Consider the following 22,880-nt stretch of genomic DNA (forward strand, 5'->3'; position numbering starts at 1 on the left):
TTCTAAATCTCTCACAGCAGTAAGACATACCACCCCCAATTGAAGACCCAGGAGACAGGGGAGGACACTTGAAGGCCCAGGTCAGTAAGGGACAAAGAGACTGAGAAACTGCAGACAGAGACTGCGTTTCCAGCCCTGGGTCTGAAAGCCCTTCCCCCACACAGTGAACTTGCTGAGATGCCCAGTGCCTACCTCCCATCCCTGTGGCAGGCCATGGTGGGAGCTTGATTGGGGTGGGGGAGAGACACTGGGAAGCAGAGCCAATCTCACAACTGGCCAGTGAGAGAAACAAAGAAAAGATAGATCAAAGCCAACCAACAAGAAACCCCTAAATAAAAAAACCAACCTCCAGAATAAACTCATCCAGAAAATCAGATGCCTAAACAGCAAAAAGTCACAAGCCACACAGAAAACATGAAAATAGGGCCGAGTCAAAGGAACAAACTAACACCTCAACTACCTCAACTGAGGTTCAAGAGTTGAAACAACTAATTAAAGATATTCAAACAAATCTTCTAAATCAAATCAATGAGTTGAAAGAAAATGTGACAAAAGAGATGAAGTATATAAAGAAGACACTGGGTGACCAGAAGGAAGAATTTGTAAGCTTGCAAAAACAAATGACAGAACTTATGGGAATGAAAGGCACAATAGAAGAGATGAAAAACACAGTGGAGACATACAACAGAAGATTTGGAGAGCCAGAAGAATGGATTAGGGAGCTAGAAGACAGGAGATCTGAAATCCTGCACACAAAAGAACAGATAGAAAAAAGAATAGAAAAATATGAGCAGAGTCTCAGGGAACTGAATGACAACATGAAGCACAGGAATATACATGTCATAGGTGTCCCAGAAGTAGAAGGGAAAGAGGAATTAATCAATGAAAATTTCCCAACTCTCATGAAAGACCTAAAATTACAGGTCCAAGAAGTGCAGCATACCTCAAACAGAATTGATCCAAATAGACCTACTCCAAGACACTTACTAATCAGATTCTCAAATGTCAAAGACAAGCAGCAAGAGAAAAGTGATCTATCACATAAAAGGGAAGCTCAATAAGACTAAGTGCTGTTTTCCCAGTAGAAATCATGGAGGCAGGAAGGCAGTGGTATGATATATTCAAGATACTAAAAGAGAAAAACTGCCAACCAAGAATTCTATATCCAGCAAAACTGTCCTTCAAAAATGAAAGAGAGCTTTTTCACAATGGGTTTGCCACCAGAATACAGGTGTCGTGAAAACCATCCCTGATTCTTAAGCCAAAATGGGAAAGGAAAAGACTCATATCAACATTGTCATTATTGGACACGTAGATTCGGGCAAATCCACCACTACTGGCCACCTGATCTACAAATGTGGTGGAATTGACAAAAGAACCATCGAAAAATTTGAGAAGGAGGCTTCTGAGATGAGAAAGGGGTCCTTCAAATATGCCTGGGTCTTGGATAAACTGAAAGCTGAATGTGAGCATGGTATCACCATTGATATCTCCCTGTGGAAATTTGAGACCAGCAAGTACTATGTGACCATCATTGATGCCCCAGGGCACAGAGACTTTATTAAATACATGATTACAGGCACATCTCAGGCTGACTGTGCTGTCCTGATTGTTGCTGCTGGTGTTGGTGAATTTGCAGCTGGTATCTCCAAGAATGGGCAGACCTGTGAGCATGCCCTTCTGGCTTACACACTAGGTATGAAACAACTAATTGTTGGTGTTAACAAAATGGATTCCACTGAGCCACCGTACAGCCAGAAGAGATACGAGGAAATCATTAAGGAAGTCAGCACCTACATTAAGAAGATTGGCTACAACCCCAGCACAGTAGCATTTGTGCCAATTTCTGGTTGGAATGGTGACAACATGCTGGAGCCAAGTACTAACATGCCTTGGTTCAAGGGATGGAAAGTCACCCGTAAGGATGGCAATGCCAGTGGAACCATGCTGCTTGAAGCTCTGGATTGCATCCTGCCACCCACTTGTCCAACTGACAAACCCTTGCATCTGCCTCTTCAGGATGTCTACAAAATTGGTGGTATTGGTACTGTCCCTGTAGGCCGAGTGGAGACTGATGTTCTCAAACCAGGCATGGTGGTCACCTTTGCTCCAGTCAACATTACAACTGAAGTTAAGTCTGTTGAGATGCACCATGAAGCTTTGAGTGAAGCTCTTCCTGGGGACAATGTGGGCTTCAATGTCAAGAACGTGTCTGTAAAAGATGTTCATCATGGCAATGTGGCTGGTGACAGCAAAAAATGATCCACCAATGGAAGCAGCTGGTTTCACTGCTCAGGTGATTATCCTGAACCATCCAGGCCAAATCAGTGCTGGCTATGCACCTGTGCTGGATTGTCACACAGCTCACATTGCTTGCAAGTTTGCTGAGCTGAAGGAGAAGATTGATCATCATTCTGGTAAGAAGCTGGAAGATGGCCCCAAATTTCTGAAATCTGGTGATGCTGCCATCGTTGATATGGTTCCTGGCAAGCCCATGTGTGTTGAGAGCTTCTCTGATTATCCTCCTCTGGGTCGTTTTGGTGTTCAGGATATGAGACAGACAGTTGCTGTGGGTGTCATCAAGGCAGTGAACAAGAAGGCTGCTGGAGCTGGCAAGGTCACCAAGTCTGCCCAGAAAGCTCAGAAGGCTAAATGAATATTATCTATAACACCTGCCACCCCAGTCTTAATCAGTGGTGGAAGAACTGTCTCAGAACTATTTGTCTCAATTGGCCATTTAAGTTTAATAGTAAAAGACCGGTTAATGATAACAATGCATCATAAAACTTTCAGAAGGAAAGAAATGTTTTGTGGACCATTTGTTTTTGTGTGGCAGTTTTAAGTTATTAGTTTTTAAAATCAGTACTTTTTAAATGGAAACAACGACCAAAAATGTGTCACAGAATTTTGAGACCCATTAAAACAAAGTTTAATGAGGAAAAAAAAAAAATGAAGGAGAGTTTAAAATATTTATAGATAAACAGACACTGAGAGAGTTCATGAACAGGAGACTGCCACTATAAAAATACCAAAGGGAATGCTACAGAGAGATAGGAAAAGACAGGAGAGAGGTTTTGGAGAAGAGTGTAAAAAATGAAGATACCAGGACATAGAAAGAGGGCACAGATTGGGCATTTGGTGCTGAAGGAGTACAGAATGTTCAACAGAATTGATTGTATAGCTCCAGAAATGGATAGCACAATACTGGGTGATGGTAGCACAATATTGTAAGTACACTGAACAAAGATGACTGTGAGTACAGTTGAAAGAGGAAGGTTAGGGGCATATAGAACACCAGAAGGAAAGATAGAAGATAAAGACTGGGATTGTATAACTTAGTGAAACCTAGAGTAGTCAATGATTATGGATTAATGTACAAATATAAGAATTTTTTACATGAAGGAGAACAAATAAATGTCAACTTTGCAAAGTTTTGAAAATGGAATGGTACTAGGGAAAAATACAGTCAATGCAAACTAGAGTCTACAGTTAACAGTAACATTGTGATATGCTTCTATTAATTTTAACAAAGGGAATATACCAAAGCTAAATGTCTATAAGAGGGGAACATAAGGGAGGGTGTGGGATTCTTGGCATTGGTGTTGTTGCCTGACCTTTTAATTGTATTTTAATCTCATTTTTTCTTTTGTTTTTTTTTTTTGTTTTTTTGCCACCATTTTTTTCTCTCTTTTTTTTTTTCTTTTTTCTCCTCTTCCTTTTTCTTTGCAGAAGAAATGGAAATGTCCTCACATAGATTGTGGTGGTGAATACATAACTATGTGATTATAATGGGAACCATCAATTGTTTACTTAGGAGGGAATGTATGGTGTGTGAATAAAACTGTTTAAAAAATAAACAGAGGTATATAAGTTCTGGAGAAAATGTGGAGAGAGGTAAGTACCTAATCACTGTTGATGGAAAAGTAGAATGGTAAGAGAGGTTTATTCTGTGCAAATCTATATTTTTGTAGCATACTATATAATTTAACTTGTATAGTCAGTTTATTCAAACACCATAATTACATGGAGCTTTGAATAGGGAGGGAAATCTAGTTGGTTTATATAGGTTAGTGTGAAGTCCCAATACATCCCAGAGTAATTTGGGCAAAGAATAAAAATATATTTCAGGGACTGGGGGAAAATGTGGAAATATTAAACTTCCCCACTTGGGGAAATACTGATATTCTCACAAGCATTGGAGACTACCAATTTAGGTCGAGCCTTCAATCTTGGGGCTTGCCCTTATGAAGCTTATTTGCAAAGGAGAGACTAAATCCACTTATAATTGTACCTAAGAATCATCCCCAGAGAACCTCTTTTGTTGCTCAGATGTGGCCTCTCTCTCTTAAGCCAACTCTGCAGGTAAATCCACTGCCCTCCCTGCTACATGGGACATGACTCCCAAGTCTGCAAATCTTCCTGGCAACATGGGACATGACTCCCAGGGATGAATCTGGACCCAGCATTGTGGGATTGAGAAAGCTTTCTTAACCAAAAGGGGGAAGAGAAATGAAACAAAGTAAAGTTTCAGTGGCTGAGAGATTTCAAATGGAGTCCAGGGGACATTCTGGAAGTTATTTTTATGCGTTATATAGATATCCCTTTTTAGTTTTTAGTATATTGGAATAGCTAGAAGGAAATAACTGAAACTGTTGACTGCAGCCCAGTAGCCCAGATTCTTGAAGACAATTGTATAACTATATAGCTTACACTATGTGACTGTGATTGTGAAAACTTTGTGGCTCATACTCCCTTTATCCAGTGTATGGGCAGATGAGTTGAAAAATGTGGACAAAAATTAAATGAATAATAGGGAGGGATAAGGATGATGGGATGTTTTGGGTATTCATTTTTACTTTAATTTTTATTCTTATTTTTGTTTCTGGAGTGATGAAAATGTTCAAAAATTGATTGCACTGATGTATCCACATTTATATAATGGTACTGTAAACAACTCATTTTACACTTTGGATGATTGTGTGTTGTGTGACTATATCTCAATAAAATTGAAATTTTAAAAATCTGTAATGTTTCTATATACTAGTAATAAGCAATCGGAGGATAAAATCAAGAAAAAAATTCCATTTACAATAGCAACTAAAAGAATCACATATCTAGGAAGAAAATTAACCGAGGATGTGAAGGACTTAATATGGAAAACTACAAAGCATTGCTTTGAAAAAAAGGGACCTCATTAAATAGAAGGACATTCCATGTTCATGGATTGAAAGACTAAATATCACTAAGATGTCAATTATACAGAAAATGGTTTACAGATTCAACACAATCCCAATCAAAATTTCAACAGCTTTATTTGCAGATATGGAAAAGCCAATCATCAATTTTATATGGAAAGTAAGGGCCCTGAATATCCAAAACCATCTTGAAAAAAAGAATGAAGTTTGATGACTCACATTTCCTGATGTTAAAACTTATTAAAAAGCTACAGTAATCAATACAGCATGATATTGGTCAAGGACAGACATGTACACCAATGGAATTGAATTGAAAGCCCAGAAAATAAACCCTCAGATCTCTAGCCAATTGATTTTTGTCAAAGGTTCTATGTCAACTCAATTGGGAAAGAATAATCTCCTCAAGAAATGGTGCTAGGGAAACTGGATATCCATATGTGTTTTAGTTTCTATGGCTGCTCAAGCAAATACTATGCAATGAGTTGGCTTAAACAATGGGAATTTATTAGCTTATGGTTTTCAGTCTAAAAAAAGTCCAAATAAAGGCATCAAAGAAATGCTTCCTCCCCAAAGCCTGGGATTCTGGGGCTGGCTGCCAGCCATCCTCTATCACCTGACAAGGCACATAGTCTCTCCCTTCTTTTCCCAGTTCCAGTGATTCCAGCTTCTGGCTGCTTGCTCTGTGACTTTCTCTCTCATGAAATCATTCCATTTATAAAATACTCCAGTATAGGATTAAGATCCATCCTGATGGAGGTGAGTCATACCTTAACTGAAATCGTCTCATCAAATGGTCCTACTTACAATGGGTTCACACCCACAGAAATTGGTTAAATTTAAGAATATATTTTTCTGGGTTACACGCAGCCTCAAACTACCACAATATGAAAAAGAATGAAGGTGAATCCCTATCTAACACCATATACAAAAATTAACTCAAAATGGATGAAAGACCTAATTATAAGAACCAAAACTTTAAAACTTCTAGAAGAAACTTAGGGAAACATCTTTAGGACCTTGGGTTAGCCAATGGTTTCTTAGACTTTACACCAAAAGTATGAGCAACAAAAGAAAAAATAGATAAGTAGGACTTCATCAAAATCAAAAACTTTTGTGCATCAAAGAACTTTATCATGAAAACAAAAAGCCTACAGAATGGGAGAAAATATTTGGAATTCACATATTTGATAAGCATTTATTTTCCAGATTTTATAAATAAATTCTACAACTCAATAACAAAAAGTCCCAATTTATAAATGGCCAAAGACTTAAATAAACATTTCCCCCAAAAAGATATATAAATGGATGAAAAAGCACATGAAAAGATGCTCAACTTCATTAGCCATTAGGGAAGGGTTATGCAAATCAAAACCACAATGAAACACCATTTCATAGCCACTAGAATGGCTACTATTAAAAAAAAAAACAGAAAATAACAAGTGTTTGAGAAGATGTGGAGAAATAGGAACACTCATTATTTTTGGTGGACATGTAATCAGATACAGCCACTGTGGAAAACAGTGTAGTGGCTCCTCAGAAAGTTAAATATAGAATTACTTATTAGCCAGCAATCTCACTTCTAGGTATGTACCCAAAGGAATATAAAGCAGGAGCTCAAACAGCTATTTCTACAGGGATGTTCGTAGTGGCATTATTCACAATTGTCAAAAGAAGGAAGCAATCCAAGTGTCCATCGAGCTGTGAATGGATAAAAGAAATGTGGTATATACATACAATGGAATATTATTCAGCTGTAAAAAGGAATGAACTTCTGATACGTGTGGCAACATGGATGAATCTTGAAGACATCTGTTGAGTGAAATAAGCTAGACACAAAAGGAGTAATATTGTCTGATCTCACTGCCATAAAATAATTAGAATAAGCAAACCCTAGGGTCAGAAACTAGAATACAGGGTACCAGGGATCAGGGTGGGTGTAGGAAATGGGGAGTTAATGCTTACTTAGTACAGAGTTTCTATTTGAAGTGACAGAAAAGTTTTGGTAATGGATGGTGATGCTGGTAGCACAGTATTGTGAATGTAATTAACACCACTGAGTTTTATATTTGAATGTGGTTTAAAGGGGTAAATTTTAGGTTGTACTAGAATAGAAAATTATTACAAAAAGCATGGGACTGTACAACACGAACAGTGAAACCTAATGTAAACTATGGACTATAGTTAATAGTAAAATTATAATAATATTGTTTCATCAACTGTAAAAAAGATACCCCATTAATATGAACTGTTAATAGTAGGGAAAACTGCATGTTTAAGGAGGATATATGGGAACTCTGTATTTTCTGCATGATTTTTCTGTAAGTCTACAACTTCCCTGATAGATAGATAGAAAAAAAGAAAGATGATAGATAGAGAGAGAGATAGATAGATAGAAATATAGTTGTGCAAAAAACTGGATTGCTATGCAAACATATACCTCTTCCAAAGCCCTATTTAAATCAACTGAGTGATATAAAGCTTTCTGTATTTGTCATTCCTGTTGCATTACCCCAACCCACAGTCCTGTCAAAGAACTTCTGTCACTCACCCATCTACAGGGATGAAATTTGGCTTTCTGGTTTGTACCACATGACCCTGCCTCCCTGACAAGTCCCTGACTACAACCAGGCTGTGCTGGTTTGGATGTATTATGTCCCCCAAAACACCATTATCTTTGATGCTGCCTTGTGTGCGCAGGAAACATATTGGTGTTGATTGGGATGGAGACTTTTGATTGGATGTTTCTGTGGAGATGTGATCACTCAACTGTGGGAGAGATTTTTCATTGGATAATTACATGGAGGTGTGGCCCCGCCCATTCAGCATGGGCCTTGATTAGTTTACTAGAGCACTATACAAGCTCAGACAGAAGGAGTGAGCTTGTGACAGCCAAGAGGGACACTTTGAAGAATGCACAGGAGCTGGAAGCGGAAGGTCTTGAGAGAAAACCATTTTAAAATCGGAACTCTGGAACAGACACCAGCCACATGCCTTCCCAGCTAACAGAGGTTTTCCGGACACCATTGGCCATCCTCCAATGAAGGTATCCAATTGTTGATGCATTACCTTGGACACTGTATGGCCTTAAGACTGTAACTTTGTAACCAAATAAACCTCCTTTATAAAAGCTGATCCGTTTCAGGTGTTTTGCAAACAGGCAGCATTAGCAAACCGGAACACAGGCCTATCAGAATTTCTCCCCCAGGAATTTGGATAGTGAGAGAGGCCAGTCAGTCTGCTACTCTGCTCCTTATCTCAGTACATGCACATGCATATGCAAGAGCTGTGATGCAACTATGTTAGTCACATGCACAGCAAAGCTGCCAAAACCCAGCTACAGAGGAGAAAGACAGGAAGTAAAAGTAAAAAGAGAAGCAGAGGCAAAAGTCTTTGCAGTATTGGGGAGGAAAGGGGAGGGAAAAGAAATACTGCTTACTTCCCAATATCACTTCAGTGCCTATTTCTAGTCCCTCAAATTTAGCTGCATTATTTCCTCTGGTTCCATTTTCCTTTAAGCTAATTTGAGTGAGTTCTGCAAATTAGTCTATTAATACTCCTCTTACCTTCCACTTTCAGATATCTAATCATATCCTACCTTCTTCCTACATATGAGGCATGCACCTTGAAATAATGTATTTCTGCTTTCTTCTAGTCCTTTACAGTTAGAATCCTTTGAAAATGTTTCTCTAGGTATCTATTGCTGCAGTAAATGAAGCAAGTTTGAAAGTGAGTTTGTTCTCACTTCTCTCTTTAATTTGGGGATTTTGGCCCCTTTATTAAAAAGTCTTTCCTCTTACAACTATGTACCCTCCTTTAATCAGTATAAGAAACATACAATCAACAACACATTCTAACAACAAAAACAGCAATACTTAAGAAGCAGTTGTTTTTCCTTTCTCTGATTTCTGGTTGGTCTGTCTGGTGTGCCTATTTTCAGGCTTTAAAAAAACAAAAAGAAAAGTAAAAGACCTTCCATATTTTTTAATGATTTAGCACATTGACCTGTCCAAAAGCACAAGGTTCAAAAACCCTAATAAAGTCTCATCATAATAGAATTTCTCCTCAGAAAATTCCTTCCCTCAAGAGCCCCTGAGTCAGCAAGATCAGTATGTAACAAGACCCCTAACAAGCTCTTCTTCTCCAAATCTCTACAAAACCAGCAAGGAGGATTGTGTTCCAGAGCAGGAAACCAGAGAATTTGAAGTACAATTGAAGCCAAAAGAATTGGCAAGGAGAAAGTTCTAGCCTTAGACATGATAAGGATTATTTTTAAATATATATTAACACTAGAGTTTTGGAATTCCTAATCTTACTTTTCTTTAGGTGTGAGGCTTAAAATTTTCCTAAGTGAGATTTCACATCATTGTTGTAAATGCACAAGAATGTCATGAAGGTCACATTTCTTTGGAATATGGATAGGTGAGACATTTCCATCATGGAGCGCTGTAATGAACTCTGTCTTTTGCCATGAGGCGATCTTTCTCTATTCCTCAGCCTCTTCCTCTTCTCATTCAGTAAATGTCAGATGAAAACTTTCATATGACACTATGTACATACCAATCCCTGACTGAAAATTGCCTACCAGTGTACTAAGGGTTATTAAACAGATGATATTGAACTGCTCTCCTCTATCATCCCTGAAGGAGGGAAAAAATATAGAGAGAGACTCTAAATTCAATAAAAGTGTTTTAAAAAAACTAAAACCCTGTGCTTTGGTTTACTAGTGCTGCTATGACAACTACCAGAGTGGGTTAGCTTAAACAACAGGACTTTATTTTCTTACTGTTTTAGAGGCTAGAAGTCCCACCTCAAGGTATCGCCAGGCCATGCTTTCTCCCAGCATCTGTGGCATTTTGGTGATGGATGACCAGCAATCATTGGTGTTCCTTCACTTGTAAATGCACCATTGCCCTCATCACATGGCAGTCTCTCTCTCTCCTTCTCTGGCATCTCCTGACTGCTTCCAAATTTCCTCTGCTTATAAGGACTTCAGCCATACTGGGTTAAAGCCCCTCCTGATTCAATTCGGCCTCAATCCAAATAGACTCTTCAATGGCCCTACTCAAAATTGAGTTTATACCCACAGGATCAGGAGTTACACCTTGAACATATCTTTGTGAGGGGTACATGATTCCATCCACCACAACCTGGTAACAAGTTTTGGAGTGAATGACTCAGCTCAGTGGAAGCCTTTACTTCTCCAAAGTGTTTAGAATGGTGGGAGAGTGTGAGGTAATCTGGAATAGGACCTCTTCAAGTTGTTTGCGGATATTTGGTTTAATTGTTAATAACTTCCAAGCATACAGAACATTTTTATTAGACTGCTTCCATGTGTGGAAACAGTAACAAATAGAAGTCACAGTCATGGGGACACTTTCAAAATTTATTTAAAACTCATATTAATTCATGGATTTTTCCTCATTGGCCACAGGCCTTTCTGTAAACCAGATTTGAGGATTCAGGACACAAAGGACACCGTCTCCATTTTAAGAATCTTACTCTCTGGCCTCCATCTTCTCACATCACCTCCTCTCCTCTGGTACCATGACTCTGACAGTCATTTGCCAGCCCAGAGAACCTCAATCCATTGATTCCACCATCTTTTCAAGGTCCCTCGGCCCCCTCATGTCATCACTCTTCTCCTTTTCACCTTAGCTTTCCTTGTCCATCATGATAATTGCTCCCTTTGTTAGACGTTTCACTCCCCGGACCCTCTCTCACTTTGTTCTCACTTGGCAAAACTCCAGCTTTCTGACTAATTCTTGCCCACACCTGCTCAGCTGAATGTGGCTGGAAACAGGCTGGGCTCTGCTTAAATTCACAACCCTAACCATGAATAGGTCCTTCAGGTAGTCAGGCAATTCTACTATCTTTCCCTAGTCCATGTACTCTCTCTTCCCTAGGCCATTATCTATATCTTCTTTTTCCTCAAACCTCTAACACCTTCTCACCTTTCCTCTTGCTCAGCTGATCCCCTTGCTTCCTTTTCCAAGAAGAAAATTGAAGCAATCAGTAGAGAATGTCCACAAGCTCCCATTATCACATGTACCAACCCCCTGCATCCGTGCCACACACTCTGCCTTTTTCTTGTTATTGTGAATAAACTGTGTATGTTCCTTTGGACACCAGAGTCCATCTCCCCTCACTTACTGGAGGACATCACTCCAACAATCCTCTTCTCTTTGTCGTCACTTTCAGTTTTTCCATCTCTGTGACATCTTTCCTACCAGCAAACACACAAATGTGATTTATTCCATCTTAACTACTGCTTATTGACTGCTCACTCAGCATCTCTGCATGAATGACTCATAGGTATCTCAAACTTAACTCATCTAAAACCAAGCTCCTGATCTCCCAATGCCCAACCCCAGTAACCCAAAATCTGATTACTTCTTACCTCCTCCACGGCTCTACCTTAGTTATTTCTTAACTGGACTACTACAATCATCTCCCAACAGTACTGCTATTCTTGTCTTAGTTCCTGCTGAGACTCTTCTCAGCATAACAGCCTGGGTGATCATGTTAAAACATTAGACATATCATGTCATGCCTCTGCTGCAAACCCTCCAATGGCTTCCCTATCCCCCTCAGTTAAAACTAGAGTCCAATGAATATCTTACAAGACTCTAAATGATCAGTTTCCCCTCCACCCATTAAGGCTCTGAGCTCATCCATGGCTCTCCAGTGCACCAAAACCATCACTGGCCAAGAACACTCTGTCCCAAGATTGCTACGTGGCTCATTCCTTGCCCCTTTGGGTCTTTACTCAATCTACATCTTCCTAGTGAGGCCCTCAGCAAACTCTGTATTTGAAATTTTGACCCCTCCCATTATTCCCTTATTCTCCTTCTCTGCTGTGTTCTTCTTCATAGCATTAATCACCATCCAATACTATTGTATATTGTACTTATTTTTGGTTTATAGTGTCTTCAACCACAATAGACAATAAACTACAATGCAAGCTGCACGAAAGCAAGGATTTGTGTGTATGCTCCTAATATCCCCAGCTTCTGGAGCAGTGCCTGATATACAAGGTAGAACCTCAAAAAATGTTCATTGAATGAATTAAGAATTATGTAAGTGATACCTACCAGGCCACTTCATGGCCTAGTGTGTAGTCCATCCATGTCTTAAGTGATGCTCTTTTGTTGTCCTTAAAGCAAGAATTGTGAAAAGTCACTATCACCATGTCACCTTTGAGCTAGTGAGACTGCTACTGATAGAAATTAGGAGCAAAGGGAGGAAACTTAATGGAGACCACAGATGGGACTATTTAGGATTCTATTCCTAGTATACTTTTTTGTCTGCCTTTACACAATCTTTTTGATGGTATATGATTATGCCTTTCCTTCCTGATGTGATTACTGTAGGTATGTTTTAATGGTCAAATCTGTCACATCTCATTCCCAAAAAATAAAAATAAAAAATAAAAACACCACCAAGTAATGAGCTTTAAAGTTCTACTCATTACCTGATTCCTTAGTAACCAAAAAATGGTCCACAATTTTCAAGTGACTTTTCTTAATTCATGAATCTGTTCACTGGCATTTGCTGTGCTCAGGTACAGGTACAGGCCTCAAAGACCCCAAAAGGAGCACTTGATTCTGTTCCTGGATGCAAGGAGCCTGTGATCTTAAGGAGGAGATAAGATTTACACAGGGCACAGCACTTAAATAGTACAAGACGTGATAGAGTGAAGTGATAAATAAGATGTCCTAGACAATACATGATATAGAACATCAGAAGTTTTCTGTGCAATTTGAACTAAATGAAGCCTGTTGGTCACATTTCTAAGTATGGAAATAGTGTTGGATTTTTTTAATCACAGTGAAACTTGATCAAATACACCATGCGAATTTCGAGGGAAAAAAAGCTAGTAGAAAAGTATATTAATCAGGAAAAAAGAAACTTCCCACAGCACTGCCAGGGAGGAAAATGGAACTCCTCTTCTGACATTGATTGGATTTGCAGGTGAGGAGGAAAAGGCTCGGTGCTGGTGAGAATGATTGGCTTTGATTATATACTCACTGCTTTTTAAATCCAGACACAATTGTCAGTCACCAGAGGAAATCTGCACATTAGACAAACTGTTATCCTGCAGAGTAGGTATGTGGGAAGGCAGAATTTTTTCTTAAATATTTGTTTCACACTTCTGAATGGACCATGGAGTTTTTGAGGTCTTTCGGGGGGAAAAAATATGTTTTCCAAATTAAGTTACTACAATGAGTACAAAATATATGGCAAATTTTGTAGCATAATGTTTATTCTGTAACCTATGTGAAATGTGAAATAAAAGCCTATTCCATTCTCCTAAAATTATCTAGTCACATAAAAAGAGCCCTAGACTTATTTAATTCAACTATGTTTATTGAGTGTTCACTGCAAAAAGTGTTCCAAAATTTTACATTATTCCATTATACTTTAAAATATCATGTATATGAAGTGATATATTCTAAAACCAAGAGTTTCCTCTGAAAAATAAGTTCAAAGTCTATGTGTCTCTATGTTTCCTGGTACTTAGATGTTAACGGCAACCGGGCTCTGTCAGGGTTGTGTCACCAGGTGTGAGTATGAGTGAGAGTTTCTCACTTATCCTTCCAGGAATGGTATTTATCTATGGCTTAAGTCATTATGTCTTGGGCAGTGAACAATTCTACAGTAGCCCTCAGTGTTTTGCAATTTATCTCTGAAAACTACCTGATACAACAAAAGCTGTAGAATCTCTTCAGACAATCGTGATGTTTTAAACACCTTTAACAAAAAAAGTAGAATCTATGGCCTATGACAACTTGTACCAGGATCTGTCTTTATCACCCCCAAACCATACATTACAGAAATTTTTGACATTCATGGACCTGCTATTTTGTCCCTGTAAACATTATACCAGAGGCCGTAGTGATAGAAATGGAGCATATATTAGTTCAGAATACCTGCTGCCTTAGAGGAGGAGCTTTCAGTTTTTGCCAGGACTCTGTTCTTGTACAAATGAGGCTGGTAGAGGGTGGGGAGTAACAATTCAATACAGATATAATATGAGCTCATGCATAAAAAAGTTATTAATTCACCTTTTCTTATATTCCTGATTTCACCAAAGACTTTCCCTGTTCTATCCTGGGATTCAGCTAACATAGCTTATTCTCCATATTCTCAGACACAGTGTTTGCTCCCACTCCTCTATTCTATTGCTCTAATTGTCCCTCTATTATGTATTTGTTCATCCTGTTCCCCCAACCAAGAATTCAACTCCTCAATCCTTCTTAAATTTCCTTTAAGTCTTACTTTAAGATCTATGAAGTAACTCCACAATAATTCCAGTCTGAAATGATTTTTGTTATCTATAAACACCAATAGCAATTATTGGCTACAAAACTGATACAGCAGTCAATTAGGCATACCTTTTCTCTTTCTGGCTTCCACAATTTTTAATACTGTATTTCTCTTGTCTACTTCTTGCAACCAGAACTAAAGTGTAAATTTCTTGAAAGTAGTGACCATGTCTTAACCATATATTTAATATCCTAAAGCAATGGTTCTCAATTTGTGGTCCCTGGACCAGCGGCATCGGCATTAACTTGGAACTTGTTAGCAATGTAAATTCTTTCATGACACCCAAGATCCCCTGAATCAGAAATTCTTAGAGTGAGGCCTAGCAATCTGCACTTTAACAAGCTTTCAGGTGATTCTGATGCTGAAGTTTGAGAATCAGTGCCCGAGAGCATCTAAAACAGCACCTTGAGCATATTATTATTTATTCACTCTACATTCATCCAGTAAATAATTTTTGAATCCCTACTGCATGCAGGCATTATGCTAGGGATGCAGTGCAAGAGGGGAAATGCTCTCTGCCTTTCTGAGTTTGCAGGTTAGTGAGGGAGCCAGGCATTAATTAAGTAATTCCACAAATAAATATAAAAGGACAGTGCTCATAAGCCCTGCAGAGGAAAGGCACATGATGTTATGAGATCTTATAATGGGAAATTGATCTTGTCGGAGACATGCCTGTGAAAAAGTGTCACTTACACTGGAAACGAAGGATGAGTAGGTGTTGAAAAGGTGAGGAGGAACCAAAGCACACTCCAGGCTGCGGGAACAGCATGTGCAAAGCACACATTGAGGTAGAACATGGCTAGTGTGGCCAAAGCTCAGCAGGTCAGAGGGAGCCGGATGAAAGACGGGCCTTCCATCCCAAATTAAAAACCATAGTCTATTTCCCCCAAAATGATAGGGAACAGTTTAAAATTAAAAAAAAAAAAAAAAAAAAAAAAAGATTTAAACAGGAGGACTGGGTTGGGGTTGTTTTGAAAAGATAACACGGTATGGAAAACGAGTTGAAGGAGGAAGGAATGACAGTGGACAGTGCCATTCTCTAAAATGAAAATCACTGGATATGAACTAGATTTGGAGATCAGGATATCTGTTAAAATACAAAATAGAAGATGCATGAATTATTGCAGAAGGCTCCTGAGAACACTAGAGAATATGGGTCCACAAACGGAAGGATTTTAGGTAGGAAGACGGGAACCCTCCTCCATTATGATGGGAGGGGAAAGAGGCTGCATCTTTTTTTTTCCCCCCTTGAAATACAGAATTTTATTTAGAAACTAGTCAAAGTAGAAAAAAAAAAAAAACCTGTCAAGAAAGACCAGGTGGAAAATGGGTTCCCAATAAAATGGAATTTTAGGGCAACAAAAGTCTAAAAGGCCACAAAAGAGAAATAGCACCACTGTCATTTGCACAATGGCTAGACACTTGCTTTTTGGGGCATTGTTAACCACTGAATTGGGGTTTTCCTCTGAATTCCACACAAAGCATGCACTACACAACAATGTTATCATAAAATACCTGCTTTCTACACACATTTTAGGACAAGCTACCACCAAAAACAAATCAATACAAGTACATCAGGGGCTGAACAATCTCAGTGGTGGGTGACACACATTTTACAGAATTCTGTCAAAGGGACTGAGTAGGCTATGGGAAAAAGCAAATGAGGGAGAGTTAGGAATGAAATATTTTAAATATTAATAATTAAATCACTCATGGTACTGTGTTGTCTGCAAGAGAAAATTTACATTTAGCAATATGCTAACAAATTTATCTCCAAGGAGATTAGCGCACTGGCAAAGTGTTCCAATTGCAGTGGAGAGCTGTGGGCAGCAGGTACTGTAAACACCCCAGCTTTGCAGATCCAAAGCAGTGATGGCCTTCACTGATCACTCCCTTTGCCAGAGTGAACTTGCAGCCTGATCACCTGCCTGCTGTATTTCCACTCTAAGCAGCAAACTTTAGGGAGCCAAAGAGGAATCCCAATGGGCAGGGAGAGCAGAGAAGAGAAACATGCTAAATGTAAACTTAAAAGACATAAAATGGGACACAACCCCCATTCAAATCCCAGAGATGTGGGCAAGTCCCCAAAAGGAGTTGTTAGATTAAAAAACTGGAGACATCTCATTTCTGAAAAAACACAATACACAGAAACTTGGGGGATAATTGTAAAAATCATCAGAGAAATCCTCAATGAAAATCAAGCTCTATTTAACTCAAATATCTGAGAGTTGAAACATGCTCTGTATTCATCCAGGCAATAACAACTCTTGATTTTTAGCAGGGATGCTATTGGTCAGTGACACCAGATGGCTTTACAGAGCAACTTTCTTTTTGAGCCAACGTCTAGGCCTAAAAGAATTCAAGCAGTCCTGCCAAGCCTTGTGTTCCAAAGGTTGCAAGGTCTGGCCCTTCCTTCCTAAACGCAATGTCAAACACATAAAATCAGACATGTTACATTTCATATTTTGAAATGTGGAAGGATATTTTAAATATTAAGGTGTTTATTTATTAAAACGCTCTTTGCCTAGATTTTACATTAGCTTAAAATTCAATTCAGTCTTTTCATTTCTTTATTGAGGTCTCCACTTCAATGTATTACAGAAAAACACCTTCTCCAAGGAAAGCTGGAGGTTAAAACATGGGAATGTATAATACAGTGAATCCTGTAGTGGACAATGACTGTGACTAATTGTACAAATATTAAAAAGTTCTTTCATGAACTAGAACAAATATATAACACTATTACAAGGAGTTAATAATAGAGGGATATATGGGAAAAAATGTACCTATTACAAACTATGACCTATAGTTGTCAGTAGTACATTAACATTCATCAACAGTAACAAATATACCATACCAATACTAGGGATCAATAATGGGGGGAGGGGATAAGGGGTATGGGATGTTTTGGGTTTTCTTTTTTAGTTTTATTTATTTTTCTGGAGTAATGAAAATGTTCTAAAATTGATCATGGAGATGAATACACAACCATGTGATGATACTGTGAGCCATTGATTTTATACTTCAGATGGATTGTATGGTGTGTGCATATGTCGCAATAAAATTGCATTAAGGAAAAAAAAACACCTTCTCCAGCAATCAGTGTTTCCAGCAACCACATGGGCAGCCCAGGGTCAGCCTCTTTGATGAACCAACTAGGTGTGAATACTGCTTTGCTACAAGTAAAAGCTCCTAACTCATACTTAGTGGAAAAAGAGTGAAACTTCTGCAAAGTGCACTTTTAAGAAGAGGTACTTTTCCTTATGAAAAGAAACCAGGGAGTCCTCTAAGAATAATAAAAGGGAGTATTTTACAGTTAAGCCAGTGATTTGGGGTAAAGAATCTGAATGTTGCTCTGCTGATACAGGTTGTTACTACTCATCCTCTTCTTCCAGTGGCCATTTCATCAGGTATCCCAAAGCCTTCATCTGGGGTGTAGAGAATATCCACAGTCCTCTGCAATACAGGGGGTCATTTCCCCCCTCATTCTCTTGGCAAGTCAATTCAGTGGTCCTTAGCTTTCCAAAGTAGAGCTCACTCCTTCTCCAAGTCTCCTACTGCACGTTTCAATCCAAGACCTGCTGCCTTGATTCAGCTGCTTCATCTCCCAGTGCCCACACCTGGAGCCTTTATCGCCATACCTGAGCCAGCCTTAGGAGCTGCTGTAGTTCTCTGAGTTGAAATGAGCTTCTGTGGAGCTTCCCTGCTAGAGCTGAGAGGTTCCCTTGGTTTCTTCAGAGCTAGAAGAAGCTGCATTTTGATAAGGTTGCTATGACTTTTTTAGCAGGATATTGAAATGTGTCCCATCAGATGGATTCTATTTCCTGAGAAATAAGCAAGGTCACCTACTTCTAAAGAGTGGGGCATGGGCTTGGGTAGAGTCGAGGAGGTGTGTGTGTCAGAGGTTTGAGAAGAGTGGAGCAGATCTGAAGAGCTGTTGCAGAGAGGGAGAGATCAGTTTGATCAGAAAATACTAGGAATATGAGGAAATATTGAGGTTAATATTGTGAATTTATCATGGTGGCCGCGTGACCTATTGTGCAAGTTTCTCCAGCAGTCTTTGATGTTTCACTGTGGTCATGGAGAAAGTACAAGGTTAGGCTCTTCCAAATATGAATATTTGTCACTCAAATATGGTGAAAAGATGAAGTGAGAGAACTTAGAGTATAAGCAAAAGTGTATAGATCAGTGAACAAAGTAATGAATGATAAGTGATGAATTCTAGTCCTTTAATATTTTAAACTGGTTCCTTGAAATTCATATGTGAAAATAATCATAGCCATGCCATATTACATGTGATTGTATATCATAGTAACCTTATACTACTACTTCTAACCTTGCTTGAAGGCAGCCCTCATCTAACTATTCAAGCATTTGCTTTGGATTTTGGCTGTCACCTCCATTCTTCATATGCTGCGTCTGATAAGCCCAAATTGCAGTGGGCTTGACTTGAACATCAGGGGCTGACCCTGGAGATAGGTTTCAGGATCTCAATTACTGGTGACCTGATTGGGAATGATGGGGCCTGAGATATGCCTGTGGCATTGGTAAATCCACCACATCCCTTCTAATGCTGCCTGCACTCCAGCAGCAGTTGATACCAGAGTCTATCTTCCTCACCTAGGTGGATCTTCACTCTGAGTAAAAGGAAAACAGGGATATGGCCTGGGGACAGATATGAAAAACGTGGGGCCATGGGGAGCCCAACCAGCCAGAAATCATGAGAAAATTCATCATTAAGAAGTTACATGAAAGTACTTTATAAAAATCCAAATTCTTTGTAGATTCTGTCCTCCTGTCCTTTCCCTTTTTTTTCTGATTCTTATATCATGGATAGCCAAGCAAGTAATTATTTGAGAGAGAGAGAGACAAGGAGTGAGAATAGTCCAACTACCAAGGCATTTCTAAGTGCCAGACTTGGGGGCATTCAGGATTCACCTCACAGTTTTGGGGTTCTGCTACAGCCATCATTAAATGGGCTATACCTGATTTTCTCGAATCTTGGACCTCCTTTATTGCCTGCCATCCTCATCTCAACTTCTAATCCACTTCTTCACCCCCCACATTCCATTTCTTTTCTCTTGAGATCTAACAATTATTCTAGCATATTCCTAGATTTCCTAAAGGGTACCCTTAAGAAACAAAACTCAGACAAAAAATTCTGTGAAAGGGAATCATTCATAGCTTCAAATAAATCAAAACAGAAGAATGTCATAGTGTAACAGGATGATTACCTTTCAAATTGCTGATGGCTCTTTCTGACGGACCTTCATGTACGCCAAAGAGGACAGAATAGTAGAGGAAACTAGAGTAGACTCACTAAACCTTAAAGTTCAAAGGAACACAAAGATTATCACATCTAAATCATTTGTTTTTAAGATGAGGAAACTGATAACTGAACAAGGTCAGGGCTGAGTTAAGTGATAAACCTGAAGACATCCTGATCCTTAAGGAGAGTCAGACTCACAATTCATCCCCTTTGTGGACTGAGGAAAAAATCCTAGAAGCCTTGATTGTGTGGAGTATTTTTATTGCCTCAGTTACTCTTACCATAGACTCTCTTGAGAAAAAAAAAAAAAAAAAAAAAACCCTGGTTCTTTAAATGGTAGAAGAACAAATGTACTTTTAAATTCACATCATTTTCCAGCCAGACCCTTTGGTAAATATCTGACCTTAAAAGAAGCCATCTTAAATATTCAATGGCAGGCAGCCCAAAGGAAAAATGAGAAAAGTTCAGAGGAGCAATGTTTATAGTCATTACACTATCTGAGAATAGTGTCACTGGAATTGTGCAGTACACAGCCTATGCAGCCATATGTGGCAGCCCTGGCCAAGCTCCCAATTGTGGAAGAATGGTTAGGTTATGCAAATTATGATATATCCACATGGTGGTATAGTATGCAGCCCTTGCAAATTATAATTATGTAACAATGTGGTGAATGCTCGTGGTAGAGTGATAAAATGTTAACGACAAAGCAAGAGGCAAAAGTATAGTTCCAGATAATCATAATGGTTTGAAAACATAACGACTCTGGTATGACTTGTTCAGCAGAGACATGTTCCCCAATATTATTACTCTGGATCTATTAATTCAGCCTAAGATGAAATCACCACGTTTGAGGGAACTACCACATCACACCAATTAGCTTATATTGAGTTTGCCTTGAACTAAAATTCATCAAGTCGTTTTAACATACTCTGCTGCTTAACCACGTTCAATCCTCCCATCTCTTTCTCTCCACATTCACTCCCCCAACCCTCACTCCAGAGCCCAAGGGTTCTCAAACTATGTTCCACAGAATCTCCTCAAGGGTCAAGGAAAGGACTGAGGGGTGGGGGAACAGCCCCTCCATTCCCATTTCAACCAAAACAGATTCCATCTCACCTATGTGATTTCTGATAAGATTTTATTTGAGGAAAGCATTCTATGGTAAAATAAATTTTAAAATCACTGTCATAGCTTCTATTTGTGCAGATGGTTTTTAGAGCCTACATGTAGCTTGTTTACATTTTCTTCCTAGTAAATCTTATCCCTTAGATTCAGCTCATCATTCCAACCTTTTGGTATTGTCTCAATTTTTATTTTGCCACCCAGTATATTTTCTGTCCCTCCCAGCTTTGTGCCATCTGCAAGGGTGATTAGCTTGACAGCTCTGTCCACAAATTAATTCAGCAATAAAAATGTTAAAAAGAGCAGAGTTCTTGAACAAGCCCCTAGATACCTCCCACTGGGCATATAAATTCATTAATTGATACTTTCTGGGATTGGTTTTTCCAATCATTTATCAATCTACATACCTATATATAGTGGCTCTCCCACCTTGAGTCCAAATTGAGATTCAAATATGCCTAATCATGTCTGGAAAACCGAACAGACCCGAGAGGAGTAGACTTGAAGTAGTCTGAGATCTGAGGACTTCATTTGGGGATGAAGGAGGAAGGAGATTTGGGTACAGATGACTAGGAGTGATGCGACGTGATGATAAAATGGTCTGCCCACATACCCCCACCCCACCCCAGCCTTCTGTGTTGGTATCAAGTTCTGGGGACAGGAGAGGCCTCAAGCAGAACTTGAAGGGGGATTCTGTGACCATGGGGTGCACACAGTGCTGCTAGGTCCCAGGCGGACAAAGTGCAACAGTGAATGGGGTCAGGCATCTGAATCCCAGCTCCTCCCTGTATTTTCTCTTTTTCTGTGTCTCAATTTCTTTTGCTTATGAAGGACTCCAGTAATCCACATTAAGGCCCACTCACATTCAGTTGGGCCACAACTTAACAGTGAATGGGGGTAATCCCCCCTTTTGGGGGGACTTTGAGGAAGCAGCACCTTTGGCACAAATGTCGCATGCTCATCACAGGCACCCTTGTGTAGCTTCAAGAGCAGAAGGCATCTAGGGAAATCCAGAGCAGAGGCAGAGAACATGAGCACACCTCTTATTAGGAACCCGACAAACTGATTTGTGAGTATATCTGAAACACCTCCAGGGACTCAGTGTCCACATTCAGGAAGGAGCACAAAGCACAGAAACATTGAAACGTGTGTATTTGCAGATACATGATGCCCTCTGTACCCACAGATTGATGTACCTTGAGAAATGCAGAGACACATTTTCTTATTTTTCAGTACACATTTCACCCTAAAGGATACCCTGAAACACTTTAATAGCTGGCTGAACTCCAGCTAAGTACACTAATCTTCCAATGTACACCCTAGTTTTGCTGCTTTCTAAAAATACTTGCAACTGTTTGGGAAAGTTCTCTGAAAGCAAAACACTCTTATATAATCGACATTTGTCTTAGTTTTCCTGAGCTGCTATCACAAATACCACACAGTGGGTTGGCTTAAAGAACAGGAATGTATGGGCTCATGGTTTTGAGGCTAGGAAGAAATCCAAAATTGAGGTGTCAGCAAGAAGATGCTTTCTCCCCCAAAGTCTTTAATATTCTGGTGCTGGCTGCTGGTGATCCTTGGGTTTCCTTAGCTTATATCCCTGCCTCATATCTCATGGAAAAGTCCTCTCCTTTCTCTTCCAAGTTCTAAGGAGCTTCTGAATCCCAGCTCCTCCCTGTAGCTTTCTCTTTTACTCTGTCTCAATTTCTTCTGCTTATAAAGGACTCTAGTAATCCACATTAAGGCCCACCCACATTCAGTTGGGCCACAACTTAACTAAAATAACATCTTACACCCACAGGAATGTAGATCAAGACCAAAAACATGTAAATTGGAGCACAAAATTCAGTCCACCACCCCATTAATCCCTCAGGTTTAAATTCCTACTTTTCAGAGTTGCTCCATACAACTCTGGGAACAACTTCATGGAAAGATGTGTCCCATCACAAATGTTATGAAAAAATATA

The 22,880-nt window shown here is 39.3% G+C and overlaps 1 protein-coding gene across 1 annotated transcript in view; it reads right to left on the bottom strand.

Moving 5' to 3' along the window:
• Positions 1-1,707: 1,707 nt before the first annotated feature.
• The window catches only part of LOC119511752, a 36,203-nt gene continuing 15,030 nt past the window's right edge, over positions 1,708-22,880 (bottom strand). The window contains 2 exon segments of the mRNA XM_037806281.1: positions 1,708-2,256; positions 2,258-2,567. Coding sequence (XP_037662209.1) covers positions 1,708-2,256; positions 2,258-2,567 — 859 coding nt within the window.

Source organism: Choloepus didactylus, chromosome 2, assembly GCF_015220235.1.
Source record: "Choloepus didactylus isolate mChoDid1 chromosome 2, mChoDid1.pri, whole genome shotgun sequence".
In the NCBI taxonomy this organism is placed as follows: domain Eukaryota; kingdom Metazoa; phylum Chordata; class Mammalia; order Pilosa; family Megalonychidae; genus Choloepus; species Choloepus didactylus.